The sequence below is a fragment of the Dromiciops gliroides genome, chromosome 3, assembly GCF_019393635.1.
Source record: "Dromiciops gliroides isolate mDroGli1 chromosome 3, mDroGli1.pri, whole genome shotgun sequence".
Lineage (NCBI taxonomy): Eukaryota > Metazoa > Chordata > Mammalia > Microbiotheria > Microbiotheriidae > Dromiciops > Dromiciops gliroides.
In genome coordinates, this window is record NC_057863.1 from 94,664,153 (window position 1) to 94,679,919 (window position 15,767).

At 33.2% G+C, this 15,767-nt stretch overlaps 1 protein-coding gene across 8 annotated transcripts in view; it reads right to left on the bottom strand.

Annotated features, from left to right (window-relative positions):
• Window positions 1-487: 487 nt before the first annotated feature.
• The window catches only part of DGKH (diacylglycerol kinase eta), a 243,015-nt gene continuing 227,735 nt past the window's right edge, over window positions 488-15,767 (bottom strand). For all 8 annotated transcript variants that reach the window (XM_043998633.1, XM_043998637.1, XM_043998632.1 and 5 more), the window contains one exon: window positions 488-11,557. In XM_043998633.1, the coding sequence (XP_043854568.1) occupies window positions 11,468-11,557 (90 nt within the window). In that variant the 3' untranslated portion in view covers window positions 488-11,467. The remainder of the gene's footprint in view (window positions 11,558-15,767) is intronic.

Below are 15,767 nucleotides of genomic sequence, written 5' to 3' on the forward strand. Positions count from 1 at the left end.
CTTCAGATCAAGTAAGTGATGTAATTGTTTACTCGATTGAAATGGAAATGGAATAGAGGGAGTTTGGTTGGGTAAAATTCCCAATTCTTTGAGGTTCTGGCCCCCAGAATGTTCTTCAGAGAATGCATTTTTTTGAAAAGCAACAAGTGTTTTAAGGCTTTCTATTTGTCTCCCATTTCTGGAAAAAAGGAACACCTAAAAAGAAATTTATTGATCCAAGATCACACATGATAAGTTAATAAAAATAAATTGGAATTTTCAGGTTTTCAAACCTCGTATTCAGCTAAAATTTGGCTTGTGAGGACAAGGCTTCAAAACTCAGGCCTAAATGTCTTACAGATTACGTGCTTTTCAATATCTGTGAATTGTGGGGGTGGTCACAATTCTTGTAAAGAAAAGTTGCAGAAAAATTCCAAGTCTATCACTTGCAGTTGAGAGTTTCCCCTTTCCCCATAACCCTGAAAGAACTTAGGCTTGACACATCCACTGAATGCATTCTGTTTATTTGAGAAGGAATATCTCAAGTGAGGATCCTTTAGGAGAGACATCTCCCATGATTATGTACAACAAAATCAACCATTGCTTCCAGCAGGGTACAAAAATACACATCTCAGTGACTTCCATACAATAAATATGTAATCATGCAACCAACAATAAAAGGCACCGAAAACTGGTCACTTAGTAGTCATAAAAATTACTAACTACATTAACAAAGCCACCAAAATCTCTGTACAAGGAAATGTAACAATATATTCCAAAGGTGAAAACACATAAAACATCTTTAAAATAGTATGCAATAAATACCTCAATTGTTGTATACATATATATATATTAAAAATAAAACTGTGCCATTGTAAACAGTATGTAAACAAATACAACTCAACATTTCCTTACAATTATTAAAAGCAAATAAAGCCAAAGTAATGACTCCTGTTCTAATAGTTATATTTCATTGGCATATTTGCCAAACATACAGTTTCACTCTTTTCTGTAGCAAACAGAGCCCACTATGTAACAGGGAGAAGCCATTTTGCCTATTTTGGTCTCAAACTGATAGAAGTTTGACAATGGATTAAGTGAATACTTTAAAATAAACAAAAGACAAGAACTGAAAAGGAAATACCACCAAAAGACTAGTTTTTGCAGCGTAAGGGTCAGAAGGAACTGCATTGTAATTTCATATTGTCAAGATGATTATGAACAGGAAATCCACTCAGTTTCTGATCATCTTTGCTGAAAGAGAAAACAAATGTGCGTTGTGTAAAGAAGGCATGTCTAATCAGTGTGCCTCACCTTTTCTTTGGTAGATGTTTGCATGATAAAAACAAATTAGTGGATAGAGCACTGGCCCTGGAGTCAGGAGTACCTGAGTTCAAATCCGGCCTCAGATACTTAACACTTACTAGCTGTGTGACCCTGGGCAAGTCACTTAACCCCAATTGCCTCACTAAAAAAAAAAAAAATTAGCTAAAGTTATGTGGAGCTCAGAAAGAGGGCAAACTGTGATTCCAAATTAGGCCTGTTTAAATAATGTTTTTAATTGCAACAGGATTTTTTTTTCCCTTTAGCATTTAGTGATCACAAAGATATACATGACATTTTCTTAGGAAAACAGCATCAAAAATGCAAACCACTATCAGAAACCCAACAAACTGACAGTGCTCAAAGACGCTTCTTTTATAACCCACAATTCATTGTTTATTTCAGATATGTCAATGCACATGAATCTGAAAAAAATATATTTACTATAAGCTCATATGAGGATTATTACATGTTCTTATCCGAATGATACAAGCTATTACTTTCCATTCCATAATAAGTAGATTAGAAATGCAAAAATATAGATATATGCAATTTGTATGTCTATAAATTTGTATATATGTCTTCAAAAAGTCTTTGAAATAACTTAGAAAATATGACTTTACATGTTCTTTCTATATGTGTGGACTAACACTGCATATTATGTGTTTTTATTTCTATAAAGTAAAGCAGAAAATTCAATCTCCTGAGATGAACCTTGAATTTAACTCATTCTATTTAAAACTTAAAACTATCAGTTGAATCAATCAGTACAGACCAACCTTTAGTTATGAGGAATAACCAATTAAGTTGTGTCTTTCTACGCAAAGGTGGTTAAAAATGTTCTTGATGCCACCATTAAGCTATGAAAATATCTGAGCATAGAGATGAAATGATTCTCTTGTAATACACCCTTTAGTTATTGCTGGGGGTAGGGAGGGTGCTTTCCACTATGAATCCAATGTTAATTGAAATAAAATATGCTTAATTTCTCTGCAAGACCCACCTTTTAAAAGATTAAGTGGTCTTGCAGTTGTCATATTACATAAAATCTGGTATTCAACTTTATAAATTGAATATAATTAATTTTTATTTTAAGTATCTTTTCAGTAGTAAGCTAAAATAACAGAAAAGAAGTCTCAAAAGGAAAACTGTTCAACAGGAAACAGATTCAGTCTTTAAGTGATGTTGTAAATTCCCAAGCCTCCAGACTGTGGTATCAATAATAAAATGATAATAAACTAGAAGCATTTGGAAAACATAAAGTTTCATAATGTTTAGGTCCTTTTACTTGGCAAGTTCTTTTGGGGCAATGAGGGTTAAGTGACTTGCCCAGGGTCACACAGCTAGCAGGTGTCAAGTGTCTGAGATTAGATTTGAACTCAGGACCTCCTGAATCCAGGTGCTTAAATCCGGTGCTTTAACCACCTAGCTGCCCCCTACTTAATAAGTTTTACTTGACTTTCATTTTGTTCTTCAGTATGCAAAAGCATTGGAAATGTAGTTCATTCTCAATACCCGATAAAGATGTAAAATGTCTGTGTGTTTATATTACAGCTGACAAATATTAATGTCCAAAATAGGAAAATAACAATAATCAATGTTTGTCAGTGAATTATGATGTGCTTTAAATTCACAAATATATGTGAGCTTCCTGGGCTCATATATTGAAATAGGAATTCAGTTTTGCTGCTAAAGATAGTTCTCATTTTGGTAATCAATTATTATCCTTTACCAAAAAAATGTTCAGAATCACCTGAGGCATGATGGTGGAGAAGAAGAACCACTGAACTTAGAATCAAAAGACCCACTTCTGGTTCCAGTTCTTTTACCAATTACCATGTGATCTTGGGCAATCAATCAATCACAGCACACTTTAAGGGCATACTATGTGCCGGGCAAATCATACAATCTTTCTGAATCTCAGTTCCCTCATCTTTAAAATAAAGGGGTTAGATCAGAGTGGGAGAACTTGGGGTCCATGGCCCTCCACCCTATCCCTCCCCCCAAGAGACCTATGGACAGATTTCAGGAGGTCTACAAACTTTGATGGGAAAACTTTACATCTTTATTTTGGCAATTTTTGCTTTCCTTTGTTACTCTATGGATTTTATGATTTTATGGAATTAAAAACATTATTCTGAGGAGAACATATATAAAACTTCACCAGACTGTCAAGTTAAAAATCCCTAAACTAGAAGCTCTCTAAGATTGTGTTCAGTTCTGATGTTCTCTAGTTCATGAATTTGCTAAGTTTTCTTCTCTGCTACAGACCTAAGCTACAATAAGACTTTTGGAAGATCCTATATGTAATACTATTAGATGAAATTTAAGGTTCTTCCTAAATTTTACCTATGAAAAGATGCAAAAGTAGAATTGTCTGGATTTTATATTTGTATTCTTGCTTTACTGTGTATATCTAAATGGTAACAGATTATATGTAACTTGAGATAGTCATCCATCCAATGGATCCTCTTTGCCCCAGCAATAGCCCCAGTGGCACAGACACTACAAGAACTTTGATTTGGCACAAAAAGTCTCCAAAAATCCCCAAATCTTCATTAATGGAACTAGCACATATGATAGCTTGTTTCCAGTTAGTGGTTACTAGGTTTCTTGGATGAAGGGGAAATTCTTTTTATATACAATTCAATTGATATCATCCTCTGGAGACCAAATAATTTTATTATAATTCTATCATCTTTCATAAGTTAATAGCAATAGAATTTCTCTTTTGTTTAGAAATGTGTGATTTTGCATTCTCACTATTCAGTATGTTAAGAAAACACTCAATAATTTAACTTTTTTTCTTAGGGAAGTACCTTAATTTCTTCTCATTTGCATAATAGGCCACTGAATCATTCTTTTTCATCCATTTTATATTCATGTATAGTCTACTGATCAGTCTTGCTGTGAATCTAATTTAGTCAATAAGAAAAAAATGAAAATGCCTGACCAGTCATTTCTAATCCAGTTTTTCTTATATTTTAACACCTTCTGCCATACAGGGTATTTTCTTTTATATCAATCATGGCTCCATGAGACACATCATCTTACATCAAAAAGTATGAACATATTTGATCAAATCCTTGAGTAAAGGCTCTTTTAAATCAATGTTCAGGTAGTGTGTGTCAGTGGGCAACAATTCATTATGCCATGAGAAAAGTGTTTCTATTACCACTATAGCTTCATAAGAGCAGAAGATTTGATTATTTTATCAAGGTTATTATAATTTCTGTGGCTTTCTCTCCTAAGTCAACAAAAAAAAATCTTCATTTCTACATTTTTTTTCTTTCCAATGATAAATTTTCATTCAGGCCACATAAATCATGTTTCTAATGTATTCCAAATCTAAAGCCAGATTTCTCTCTTCTCTTAAGGAGAATGTCAATAGAAAGGGTAGAAGTACAGAAACACAAAAAGCCAAGCAAGAAAGTGAACCATAGCAAGAACCAGGCTGATAGTGGGCTACACCCTCAAGGAACCAATACTCTGCTGGACCTTGGTGTCAAAAGTACATTGCCTAACCATACTATCTGGTTACTGAGTTGTCACTATCCATCAGTTCATATGTCAGCAGATATTACATGATGTTGTGACTACTCTCCTTTTAATTTTTACAGCATCCACAATAATTTAAGAAAACTATCCTTAATAATTTATGACAGTTTGGAAATATGTAAAACCTGTTAGTTGCCATATAAAAGCAAACTGATTTGTAAATTTACTTTAGGGTTTCCAAGAATAATGAGCTATAGGCACACAACACTATTTCATATTAACTTGGAATAGGGTTTTTTTTTTTAGTTTGTATGCTGTGATTTTTGAAATTGCTTAAAATTTTGTTTTTCAAAACTTGTAAGTTTTTTATATAAAATATATTTAAAACACATATCAACATAATTAAAAAGACAAGTATGCACCCAGTTGTATAATTGATTGTTGGCAAATTGATGACAAAACAAAATGGGTTCCCTAGATTTCTAAAGAATGCAAATAAACTATATACATACACAGATAGTGAAATTGCAAATACATACTTAGATAATGGCCAGGAGCCCTGTGGAAATGAAACCCAGAATGGGTCTTAATGCTTCCCTGCAGACTGCTACACTTTCTATATTTATTTATATAAATATTAGGTGTGCAATTATTGATTTCTCCCAAGCCACAAAAAGGACAATTAATACTGAGCAGAAGTTTGGGTTTGAAGAGAAGTTTGTTTGGATGGTAAAGAAACAAATTAGCATACTGAAACATGTGGATAAAACATCAACATTCTTAAGTTTTTGAAATTCATTTCCATTTTCTGATTTTTCCACATTTAAAAAAAATGCAATAACTCTGCAATAACATTCCAGATGACTTTAGCCTGCAGTATTTAATTTCAGTCATCCATTTATCTGTGAGAAGAAAGAAAATCATCTTTTCAGTAACAAGGGGTTTCAGAAAGGAACAAGATGGGCTTCTGTTTGACAGAAATGAGTGCTTCAAGTATGTAAGCAAATTATTAACAGCATTATTAACAAGTAAGCAACAGCAGTATAAAAGAACTATAGAAAATGCATCTTTGTATAAAAGATCAAGTTCCTTAATATAGTTTATAGAGATAAATACATTGATTTATACAACTGGTGAAACCTTCTACTTGTTATTATCGTGTTAATGGAGTCTATCATTACTGCTATGGATGTCAACATTTCCTTTGTTTCCTCTTCAAAAACAGAATATTAAAATTGGAAATTCTTGCCCCAAAGTTAACCAAATATTTAAGGCTAATTTGTTATTTAAATATTTTATCTGCTTAAAATTTCTGCAAATCAGAATAAATCTTTGCAGTCTGAATGAGCAGCACGATAATCTTCTGATATAAAAATCATAGCAAAACACTCAATAGGAAAAAAACAACAAAATCAGTAAAAGGAAAGCCTGTTGTATAAATATGCTATATAATGTGAAAGTGAAACTTCTAGCTCACTTCTGAGACAGGTCAAATAACCAATTTATCACTTGACAATTTGGAATTATCATGTATTTTCCTAGTTATAGGGTAAATATATTACTCCAATTTGTTATCTTAATATACAACATCTCTTTCATAAAACTGCAAATATTACACTTATCAAAACCTTCTATAGCACTAATTACCAGTTACCAGAACTGTAAAAAAAATTAGCTATTCATAAGCTTAATACTTAGAGGTACAGCTATAGATATGAATAAACAGTGGTAAACATTTATAGTGCAATCAAACATTAAGGATCACAAACAAAATATATTCTATGTCCTTATCAGCTTGCATGTCATATTTTATTTAACAGAGTATCAAATATTTATTCTAATGAAAAGTAGAAGTAGCACTACCTTCCTCTAGATTTTAATTTACTCAAATGAAATTCTCACCAAATAGATAATTTACCATGTTTTACATCACACACACGCGCGCGCACACACACACACACACCTTTTATAACTTAGAAAAACAGTATTTTTTAAAAATGTGTTTGGGTGAAGGGAACAATTTTAACATTATGGCTTGGTTTTGTTTGTTTGTCTTCCAATGAGGCTTTGAAAGGATTTTTTAAAATTCAGTTAAGCATACAAATATAGATAAATAGAGTATGTTAAACATATGAATGGAATAAAGTTCTTGTTTCGCGTGACATGAGATAGTGTTTATACTTGAAATTGATATCGAATTGAACTTTAATGCATTAGAAGTGACTATATGGGAATTCCTTTCCCCTAAAGACTGGGATATATGACAAACAAAAAACTTGAGCACAGCTGCCCATTGCCTCTTAAATCCTTTGAACCATTACCATTTTTTACCCCCTTTTCCACCAAAATAAAAAATAGTTTGGGGAAAAATAATAAAGCAAGAACAAGAATGATAGTTATAAGGAGAAAAACAAATTAATGTTTTTGCACGTTACAAAAAATAATAATCCTGACTTTTTTCAAATGTAGAATGTTTCTTTTTAAAAAAACTTCCTATAATTCAAAGGCAGCTAGTACCATCCTATGAAGAGGTTGATGGAAGAATTGATTACCAAAAATAGGAGGAAAGTATGATTTAAAATATTGTACAAAGATGAGAAAAACCAGTAGAAGTTATAACAAAACAGTAAGATTAAATTTTAGATTCTTTCACGCACACCACCATCACACCCCTAAATCCCTTGTCACTACCCCTACCCATCCCCCCCCCACACACACACACACTTGTTATACAGCACTAGTAGAATGAGGAGTAAGAATGACTGGATTCTATGAGAGCTGCTTGGGTCATCCTTCAATTAATACACAATCTCTTTTCATTTGGGAAAATTGCAGGGCTGGTTTGTCTTTATCTAATTGATACAATTCATTTATTCTTCCACTTGCATAACCATTCTCTAACATTATAACTTTATTCTCCATGCATTTTCAAGGTGCATAGGCAAGTTATTTAGGGAGAGGAGATAGGAGCATTTATTAGGTTGAGAGATTTTCTCAGTGCATAATTAGATAGCTACATCCTGTAGTGAATTCACATCTATATAAACATGAAAGTTTAAAACACTGACTTCTCTATATGAAATTGTTCCGAGTATGCTTTGAAATCACGTGTAGAATTAATATCAAATAGAATTATCTAAGTCACAGTTTGCATTAAAGTTGTTTTCCTGAACCAACACATAATTAAAACAGCCTAAAGTCATTCCACTTAGGCACTAAAATGGCTAGTGCGTCTTTGGCAATGTTTTAGTGAATAACAACCTATATATATACACACACATACACATATATATGTATATATACATGTGTATATATGTATATATGTATGTAAATATATATATATATATATATATATACACATTGATAAGTGAAGAAATTTTTCAGCCAAATAAATTTTGAAAAGATACCTGCTTAAAATAACAGACAACAAGATAGATCATCACATAAGAAATTTTGTGACTGAAGTTAGGGAAATAGTGAGTTAACTTTCAGAGTACTCTTTCTAGGTACCATTAATTTATGAAGTACTACTTTACAGAATTAAGACACACTACAAAACATTGTATCCTTGTCTAGAACATTATTTCTTTCTTTGAAGGGCTTACTTGCAATGCATGATTTCAATTATTACCACTTTAGACGTCCCAATTTTTATTCAATGCACAATTAATCCTTTCTCTGTACTGCTTTGTATTCTCAAAGGCAAAGCAAGCACAAGCATATTAAAAACAAAAAAGTTACAATGGACTTTTGTTGTGAAAAGATTAATTCTTTTATGAATATTTCATGGAGCAAACATTGAATCAAATCAAAAGACATTGCTGGAGAAAGTATGAAAGTCTGAGAAGAGGTGGTATTGATGCAAGAACACCCTCTAACTAGAGTATTTATCTACGTAACTTTTTAAAAAAAAAATTAGGGCTAATCTGCTCTCTGTTTTAGTCCAAAAGAACAAGTGGAAATCAGCCTATCACTTTGTAAAAGATGGTCCAAGGGGCAGCTAGGTGACGCAGTGGATAGAGCACCAGCCCTGGATTCAGGAGGACCTGAGTTCAAATCCGGCCTCAGACACTTAACACTTGACACTAGCTGTGTGACTCTGGGCAAGTCACTTAACCCCCATTGCCTCACCAAAAAAATAGATGGTCCGAGGCAGGACTTCATAGTTCCTTCTGTTGCATTCTCAAGTCCTTGAAGGGGTGGGGGTGGGGGAATCAGTGGAAGCTTGTGTCCATCATGGTAGTGGTGGTAACTCAATGAGCTCTGTCCGGGGAAATGAGCTTTCTATGTCCAAGCCATTGTATGAAACAGAGAGCAACTGTCTTTGCATTTAGTCCCCAAACCTACTTCTATATCCCACCTAAAAAGGGTTTTTTTGTCCTGAAGTTGTCTCCCCCATCAAGTTCATGGGAACCCAGAAAGGCTAAGGGATAAAGCCCAGGAATAGCTGTTAGTGGGTTAGATGGGGCTAGGGCAGTTTTGCACACAGACAAGGAATATTGCTCTGATTTTATTTTTAAAATTAAATCCCTAATATCAGAGTTCCTTTTGGGGGAAGATTCTTCTAAAAGAAAATTGCAGCAAACATCTTAGGTCCAGTTTTGAAATTCTAGTCAATCAAGATTTTACTGGGTATATATAGAGATCACATAGAAACATTACATACACCACCTAAATTAAAGGGGTCAATATCAAGCAAAATTTAAAAATAATTCATTTTCAAACATTAAGATGTTTGTGCATTCTTGAATACAAAAGAGTTTGAAAACATTCCTTTTCTTGAAACCTAAATAAAATGTTTTATTTAGCTTATTTATTTATTTTTGCTAAATATAGCTCAGACTTCCATACCTTCCAGGGTAGCTTTCTCTTTCTCTCTTTTTGGTATAGCATGAGAGGCACCTCTGATATGAGTTATGAAGTTTTGGTTCCATCTCTTTTGTTTTGCAAGCTAACAGGAAAGTGCTTAGATAATAAAAGAGAGTAGGGAGTATGAATGGGATAGGAGCAAGCCATTCTGTGTGTACATGTCAATGTAGAATTGTATAATGCACATTAGACAATGAGCAATTCATGCCAAAAACCCAAGTTTAGCTTTTAGGTTTAAAATTTCTCCTTTCCATTACTTCTCACAATTCCCCCCTTTTAACATGGTGAACAAATATTTTGGTGGAAATTCATATATATTCATAAATTAGATATGAAAGCATTTAAGATAAAGATATGTGATACAATAGAACAGTCTGCTAGCCAGGAACCCAATGAACTCTTTTTTTTTTAAATTAACACCCAGACAATGATGAAGGAACCTACGCTACTGGAATTTCATAATTTCATCAGCTATAACATGCACAAGGATAAAGTATCAAATACTTAACCAGTCTTTACTTTTGAAGAGATTTCATTTTAGTTGCTTTTCTATGAATTATTTTGTCTATGTATTTGGTAAAAACAAAAAATGTTTAGAAAACATCAATTAAATGGTATTTCAAGATTATATCTGAGTTAAATTGTTGCTTTTCTTTAACATTCATTAGGTAGCCCCAAGGTACAATATGGAAATAGTCAGCACTGGGATAATACCCTATTTGCTTTTGTCACATAGAAGATGGTTCTAAATACCATAGCTAAATATTCTTAAATGTCTGAAAAAATATTTTACAAGAAATGTGTGTGATAAATATACCAAGTATATGTTATACATCCAAGATGGAACATGAAAGAATTTTTTAGTTTAAATGAACTATGAGAAACTTTTGATGGGGCTTTTCATTTAGAGAGCCAGGTACTAGTTTAATGATACCATGGGCCTTAATAAGATGAGAGGAATTTTTTAACTGATATATCTACTGCACATGATTTACTGAAAGAAAACTAGCTCACATAAAAGGTACATTGGTGTTGAATATGACACAAACACAATGTATTCACATCTACAAGTTCTTAACCACAGGATGTTTAGGCAAAAAAAAAAACCCAAAACATTAAACAATAGAAAAAAACAACAAAATATACTTGAGGAGTAATAAATTAAATCTTTTAAAAACTAATATTGAGGTTGTTCAAGTGTTAAAAGTATTAGATGTGTCATGCAATAAAAAGAAAGTCAGTTCAGGCAGGAACATCGTGCACTGTAATTTGTACCCACAGTATTTGTGGAGTTAACTATAATCCCTTGTCTACTGAATTCTGGGCTCCTGAGGCCATATCAGTCTCCAATGTAAAACCACAAGACTTTAATCTCACTCCTCTTGATAGAGATTCCAAGGAAGAAGCTCTGCTTCAGGTAAAAGTGAAACCTGTCTCCACATAATGATATGTTGTTGCATTGTAGGAAAGACACATTAGGCCAGGATTTAGGAAATTCTCCTTTTCACAATTCCATCTTTCAGACATTATAGTTTACTGTGCTCCTAGACTTTCCTCATTGAACATGCCAAGTCCACACAATAAGAAAATGGCTTCACGGAATGTACTTTTTTTTGGCACAAAATCTTTTTTAACACCTCCAACCAAGATTATCATCCACAATATAAATAAAACCACCTACTTGGGGTGCACTAGTGCTTATTTATCCACACAGTAAACTACAAGGACAGCAAATTGCCTCTGATGATTTTGCATTTACTAGTCATTGTCTCCCTTTCAAGAAGTAGCACCAGTAAAATTACACCTCAGACAGTAGAGTGCTCTTTCCTAGCTCTTTAATTCCCTGAAGAATTCGCTTCATATGACCCACTTTCGTTATCCCCAGATCCTACAAAAAAAAAAAAGAGAGAAAGAGAGAGAAAGAAGAAAGTTTATTGATAGGAGAAAACTCACGGTGAAACATTCAACTTGGTTAACAAGATCGGACCAACACTGAATCCACTGAGTTCTATGTTCAATGGTTCTGAATGTGGAATTAGCAAGAAGCAAGAAAAGGAGTTTACAAAACAAATATTTTACCTAATTCACTATGAAACCACCAACCTGTGACCATGGTCCTCTGAAGAAAGTATCCACAGAAGCCTTGCATTAATTCTTTGCCAACACTGTTGGCAGGTCTTCAAGATTCCAAATATGGCTTAATTTCTCCCTTCTAAACACAAGAATATCTTTGAGGGAATGATGTGCATTGTTGGCTCTGACATATCTATAGCCTCATACATTTTTCCAGGAGCTCAAGTTCCATATTTCAAGTGAGGCAAAAGAGTGTGAAAGCAGACACCAATTTCTACAACTCTAGGTTAGCAATGTTTGTTCCTAAATATTCACAAAGAAATAATCATTGGTGGTAATTTTTAATAATGTGCAAAAATAAGTTTGATTGTTACATCAGTGAATATGAATGAGTATAGGATGTAATTAAGTATCTCTACCCACCCTAGGGTAGTGCTTATTAATGCTGGCCTTTTGACTATTTCCTCAAATCCCACATTTGTTAATAACATTTTCTAATATCAGATATCAATGTTGAACTTTTATAAATTGTGTTTGCTGCTGCTCCAAGACAGGCATAATTTCCCGTATCTGAAATATTACCACACCAGGAGTTTCCCATGTTGATGAAACTATGTTTTTTCTTTGAGAATGTGAAAACCTATAATACTGGCTTTAATCAATGAACCAAAAGTGGAATGATTGATGTTTTCTTCTTGAAAAAATTAGATACTTTTTATATTGGGTTAATCTTTGTGTATTATTTTGTGGCATAATGAGTTAAGTTTTCTCAGTAAAGGTCATATTGGCTGCCTGCTTATCTAAATTGCCTTGTTATAGCTGGAGTCCATTATAAATTGAACTTCCCTCAGTGGACTCTTGTTGAGCTATATACAACCCATGAAGGCTCATTTTTTCTTTCTTCTTCTTTCTTTCTTTCTCTTTCTTTCTTTCTTCTTTCTTTCTTTCTTTCTTTCTTTCTTTCTTTCTTTCTTTTTTCTTTCTTTCTTTCTTTCTTTCTTTCTTTCTTTCTTTCTTTCTTTCTTTCTTTCTTTCTTTCTTTCCTTCCTTCCTTCCTTCCTTTCTCTTTATCCATACACACGCATATACATGCAAATATATGTGTGTATATATACATTATACACACACACACACACATACATATATATATAAATATATATATATGGGTTTTTTAAACAAATCTTAATTCTTAGTTCTTAGATTAACGACATGCAATCTTCTAAGTTATGGTACTTTTTTGTAAGAAATAATTCCAGATATTTTGTTAATGTTAAAAAGGAGACAAACTCTTAGCAGATTACAAAGTCATCAAAATGACTTAAAAACCAGTGGCTTCAGGCAGCATGCAAAGCAATATAGGTAAGGTTAAATGGAAATGCAAAGTCATTTATCCAAATAGAACAAATTGAGGAATACTCCAAATTTCTATCATATTCTCTAAAAATCATAGCCTAGTCCATTCTTTAAAATTCCTTAAATGTGGTAATATTCACCTTGCAGCCATATTTTTTAAAAGCATAAATCCATAAAAAATTCATGAATCTTTTTGATATTACAATAGAGATATCCCTGATGGCCCTGAGTAATTCCAATAAATGTTACTATTGTCAAATACCTCCAGCTATTTTTAAGCTTGAGATCAATTACATATTAATTCCTATAAAACATTTTTAGTATGTAATTGGCCCATCAAAATAAATTGTCGAATGTTTGCTTTGCAACTATCCACATATATGTTATTTTCTTTAGCGGTAACATGCAGTATGAAATAATGGAGAGAGTGCTAAACTTGTACTAATGAACCTTAGGTTCAAATCCAACAACTGAGTGACTTCAGAAAAGCCATCTCACTTCTCAGTGCCTAAGCTAACTCCCTTGCACTTCTCTACTAAGTCAAAGGTAGGTTGGTGGGGCAAGCTACTACATCAGAAGCTCTCCATACTGATGAAATCACATGTTTTCTTTTTCATAATATAGATACCTTTTGTACTGTGTGTGTTAATCCTTTTCTAAAGTATTGAGTTGTAGCAGAGCTTTCTCAATAAAAGTTGCACAGACTGATTACTAAATTTCCTTTGCTATAACTAGAATTTATTATAATTTGAGCTTCCCTCAATAGACCCATTAAACTATGTATACTGCTTATCAAACTTTTCACACTTTCGTTAGCTCTGGAACATCACTTATTTATTCATTTCAGTAGAGGGATGTTCGTCAGGCAAGACAAGAAGTGTGGGTCCAGCCCTATTGCTTCCCTCTTTGCTCAGTCTCACCTGTGCACTCATTCTTACTGATAGCAGTAACTTAATCTATCAATTCCATGGCTAGTGCATGAGACAGAGAGATGGATTTTGCTTACAGTGTCACCAGATTTTAATACCTTCCAATGAAAAAACCCCCAGAGCATAAATGTTAATATCAAGCCCAGGAAACATCAATGAAATTCCACTCAACACTTAGTTATCCTGCATTTAATACTCATTAATTATACTATTGACAGCAACCCAGAGAGTCCAATTTGATAGTCTGTGTTTACCTGGTTTATCATTATTACACATACTTCTAATACTTCAATCGGTTTGATTAATTACATTCTGAAAGACAGTCTTGTGAATCTCACAATTTTCCTCTTCCTTAAGGTCAGTTTTTCATCTTCAAGAAAGAAGTATGATTTTAACAGATGTGTATTAGCTACTGCTCAACACTTTATTTCCAAGAACTCTTAAACTGATTTTGTGTTAGAAATAATACAAAAATCTTTCAAAGGTTTCACTGAACTAAGGGACTGACTGTCCTTGGGATCCTTAGGTTACATTTAGACTGCATATTTTCCAACCATTCAGTTCCCAAATCTAATAGGAACCTAAGCACTTAAGTATAAATGATACCTAATCTCCACTACACAGTGCCAAATGAATCTCAAAATAGATGGCTTCAAAAACATTTCTCAGCACTGTATCATTTAAGACAGGATTATTTGAAGTATTTCCTGTTTTTGTGAACTGAGCTTATGGAAACCATTATAACTAAAATTGATTTAAACTTCTTTCTATGAGCCTTGCACAAGGATATACCATCATGTTATTGTCACAGGGTTACTGTGAGAATCAAATATCATCATGTATGGAAAGTACTATGTAAATGTTAGATATTATTATGATTCTTTTAGAAACTAACATGTATATAGATGCTAAAATTACTATGCTTTTTGTTTGGTTTTTTACAAAGCTTTTGGAAAAATTTCCTGTATTTAAAGATCCTTTATAAAAAGTGCAACTAAAAAATCCTTTATAAAAAGTGCAACTGACTTTTGAAAGTTGGAAAGGATTTAGATGGCATCTAGTCCATCTCCTTTAATATATGGATAAAGCAACTGTGGCTAAGAGAGCTTATGTATGCACAGTCACGTAGCAGAGCTGAGTCTAGGATTCAGTTCTCCTTAGTCTCGGTCCCAGTCTTTTCCACTTTGCCTTGCTGTCTTCCAAACAATCACTTTTTTCCTCATTTGCTTTTTTCTTTCTCCCTTAATTTGGAGAAGGAAATATAGTTGTTTTTCTTCTTTCCAGCCGATAGCTATTAGCAAGAGCAGACAAAAATCTCTAAAGCATTCACTCCCAAAGTTGGATCCCTCTGAACTTTTGTGCCAGGCCAATTTCTTGGTTCTCCTTCTACTTGTATGACTTCTCCCTGGTCTCCTTTGCTTGATTTTTTAAATCATACTCATTAACTGTTGGTATACCACCAAAGTTCTCTCCAGAGCCCCTTTCTCTTCTCTTTATGCTCTCATTTGGTAATCTTATTAGTGAAATTATTATCACTACCTAGATGACTTTCAGATCTATAATCTATCTTTCTATTTATTGATCTATCTCTATCTTTTATATGCATATAAATTCACATACATAAATACATATAAATATATACATATACATACACACATACAGGTCCATATCACCAGCTGCCTACTGGAGATTTAAAACTGTTTGTGCTATAAGCATCTTAACATGTCAACAATGTAGATAGGT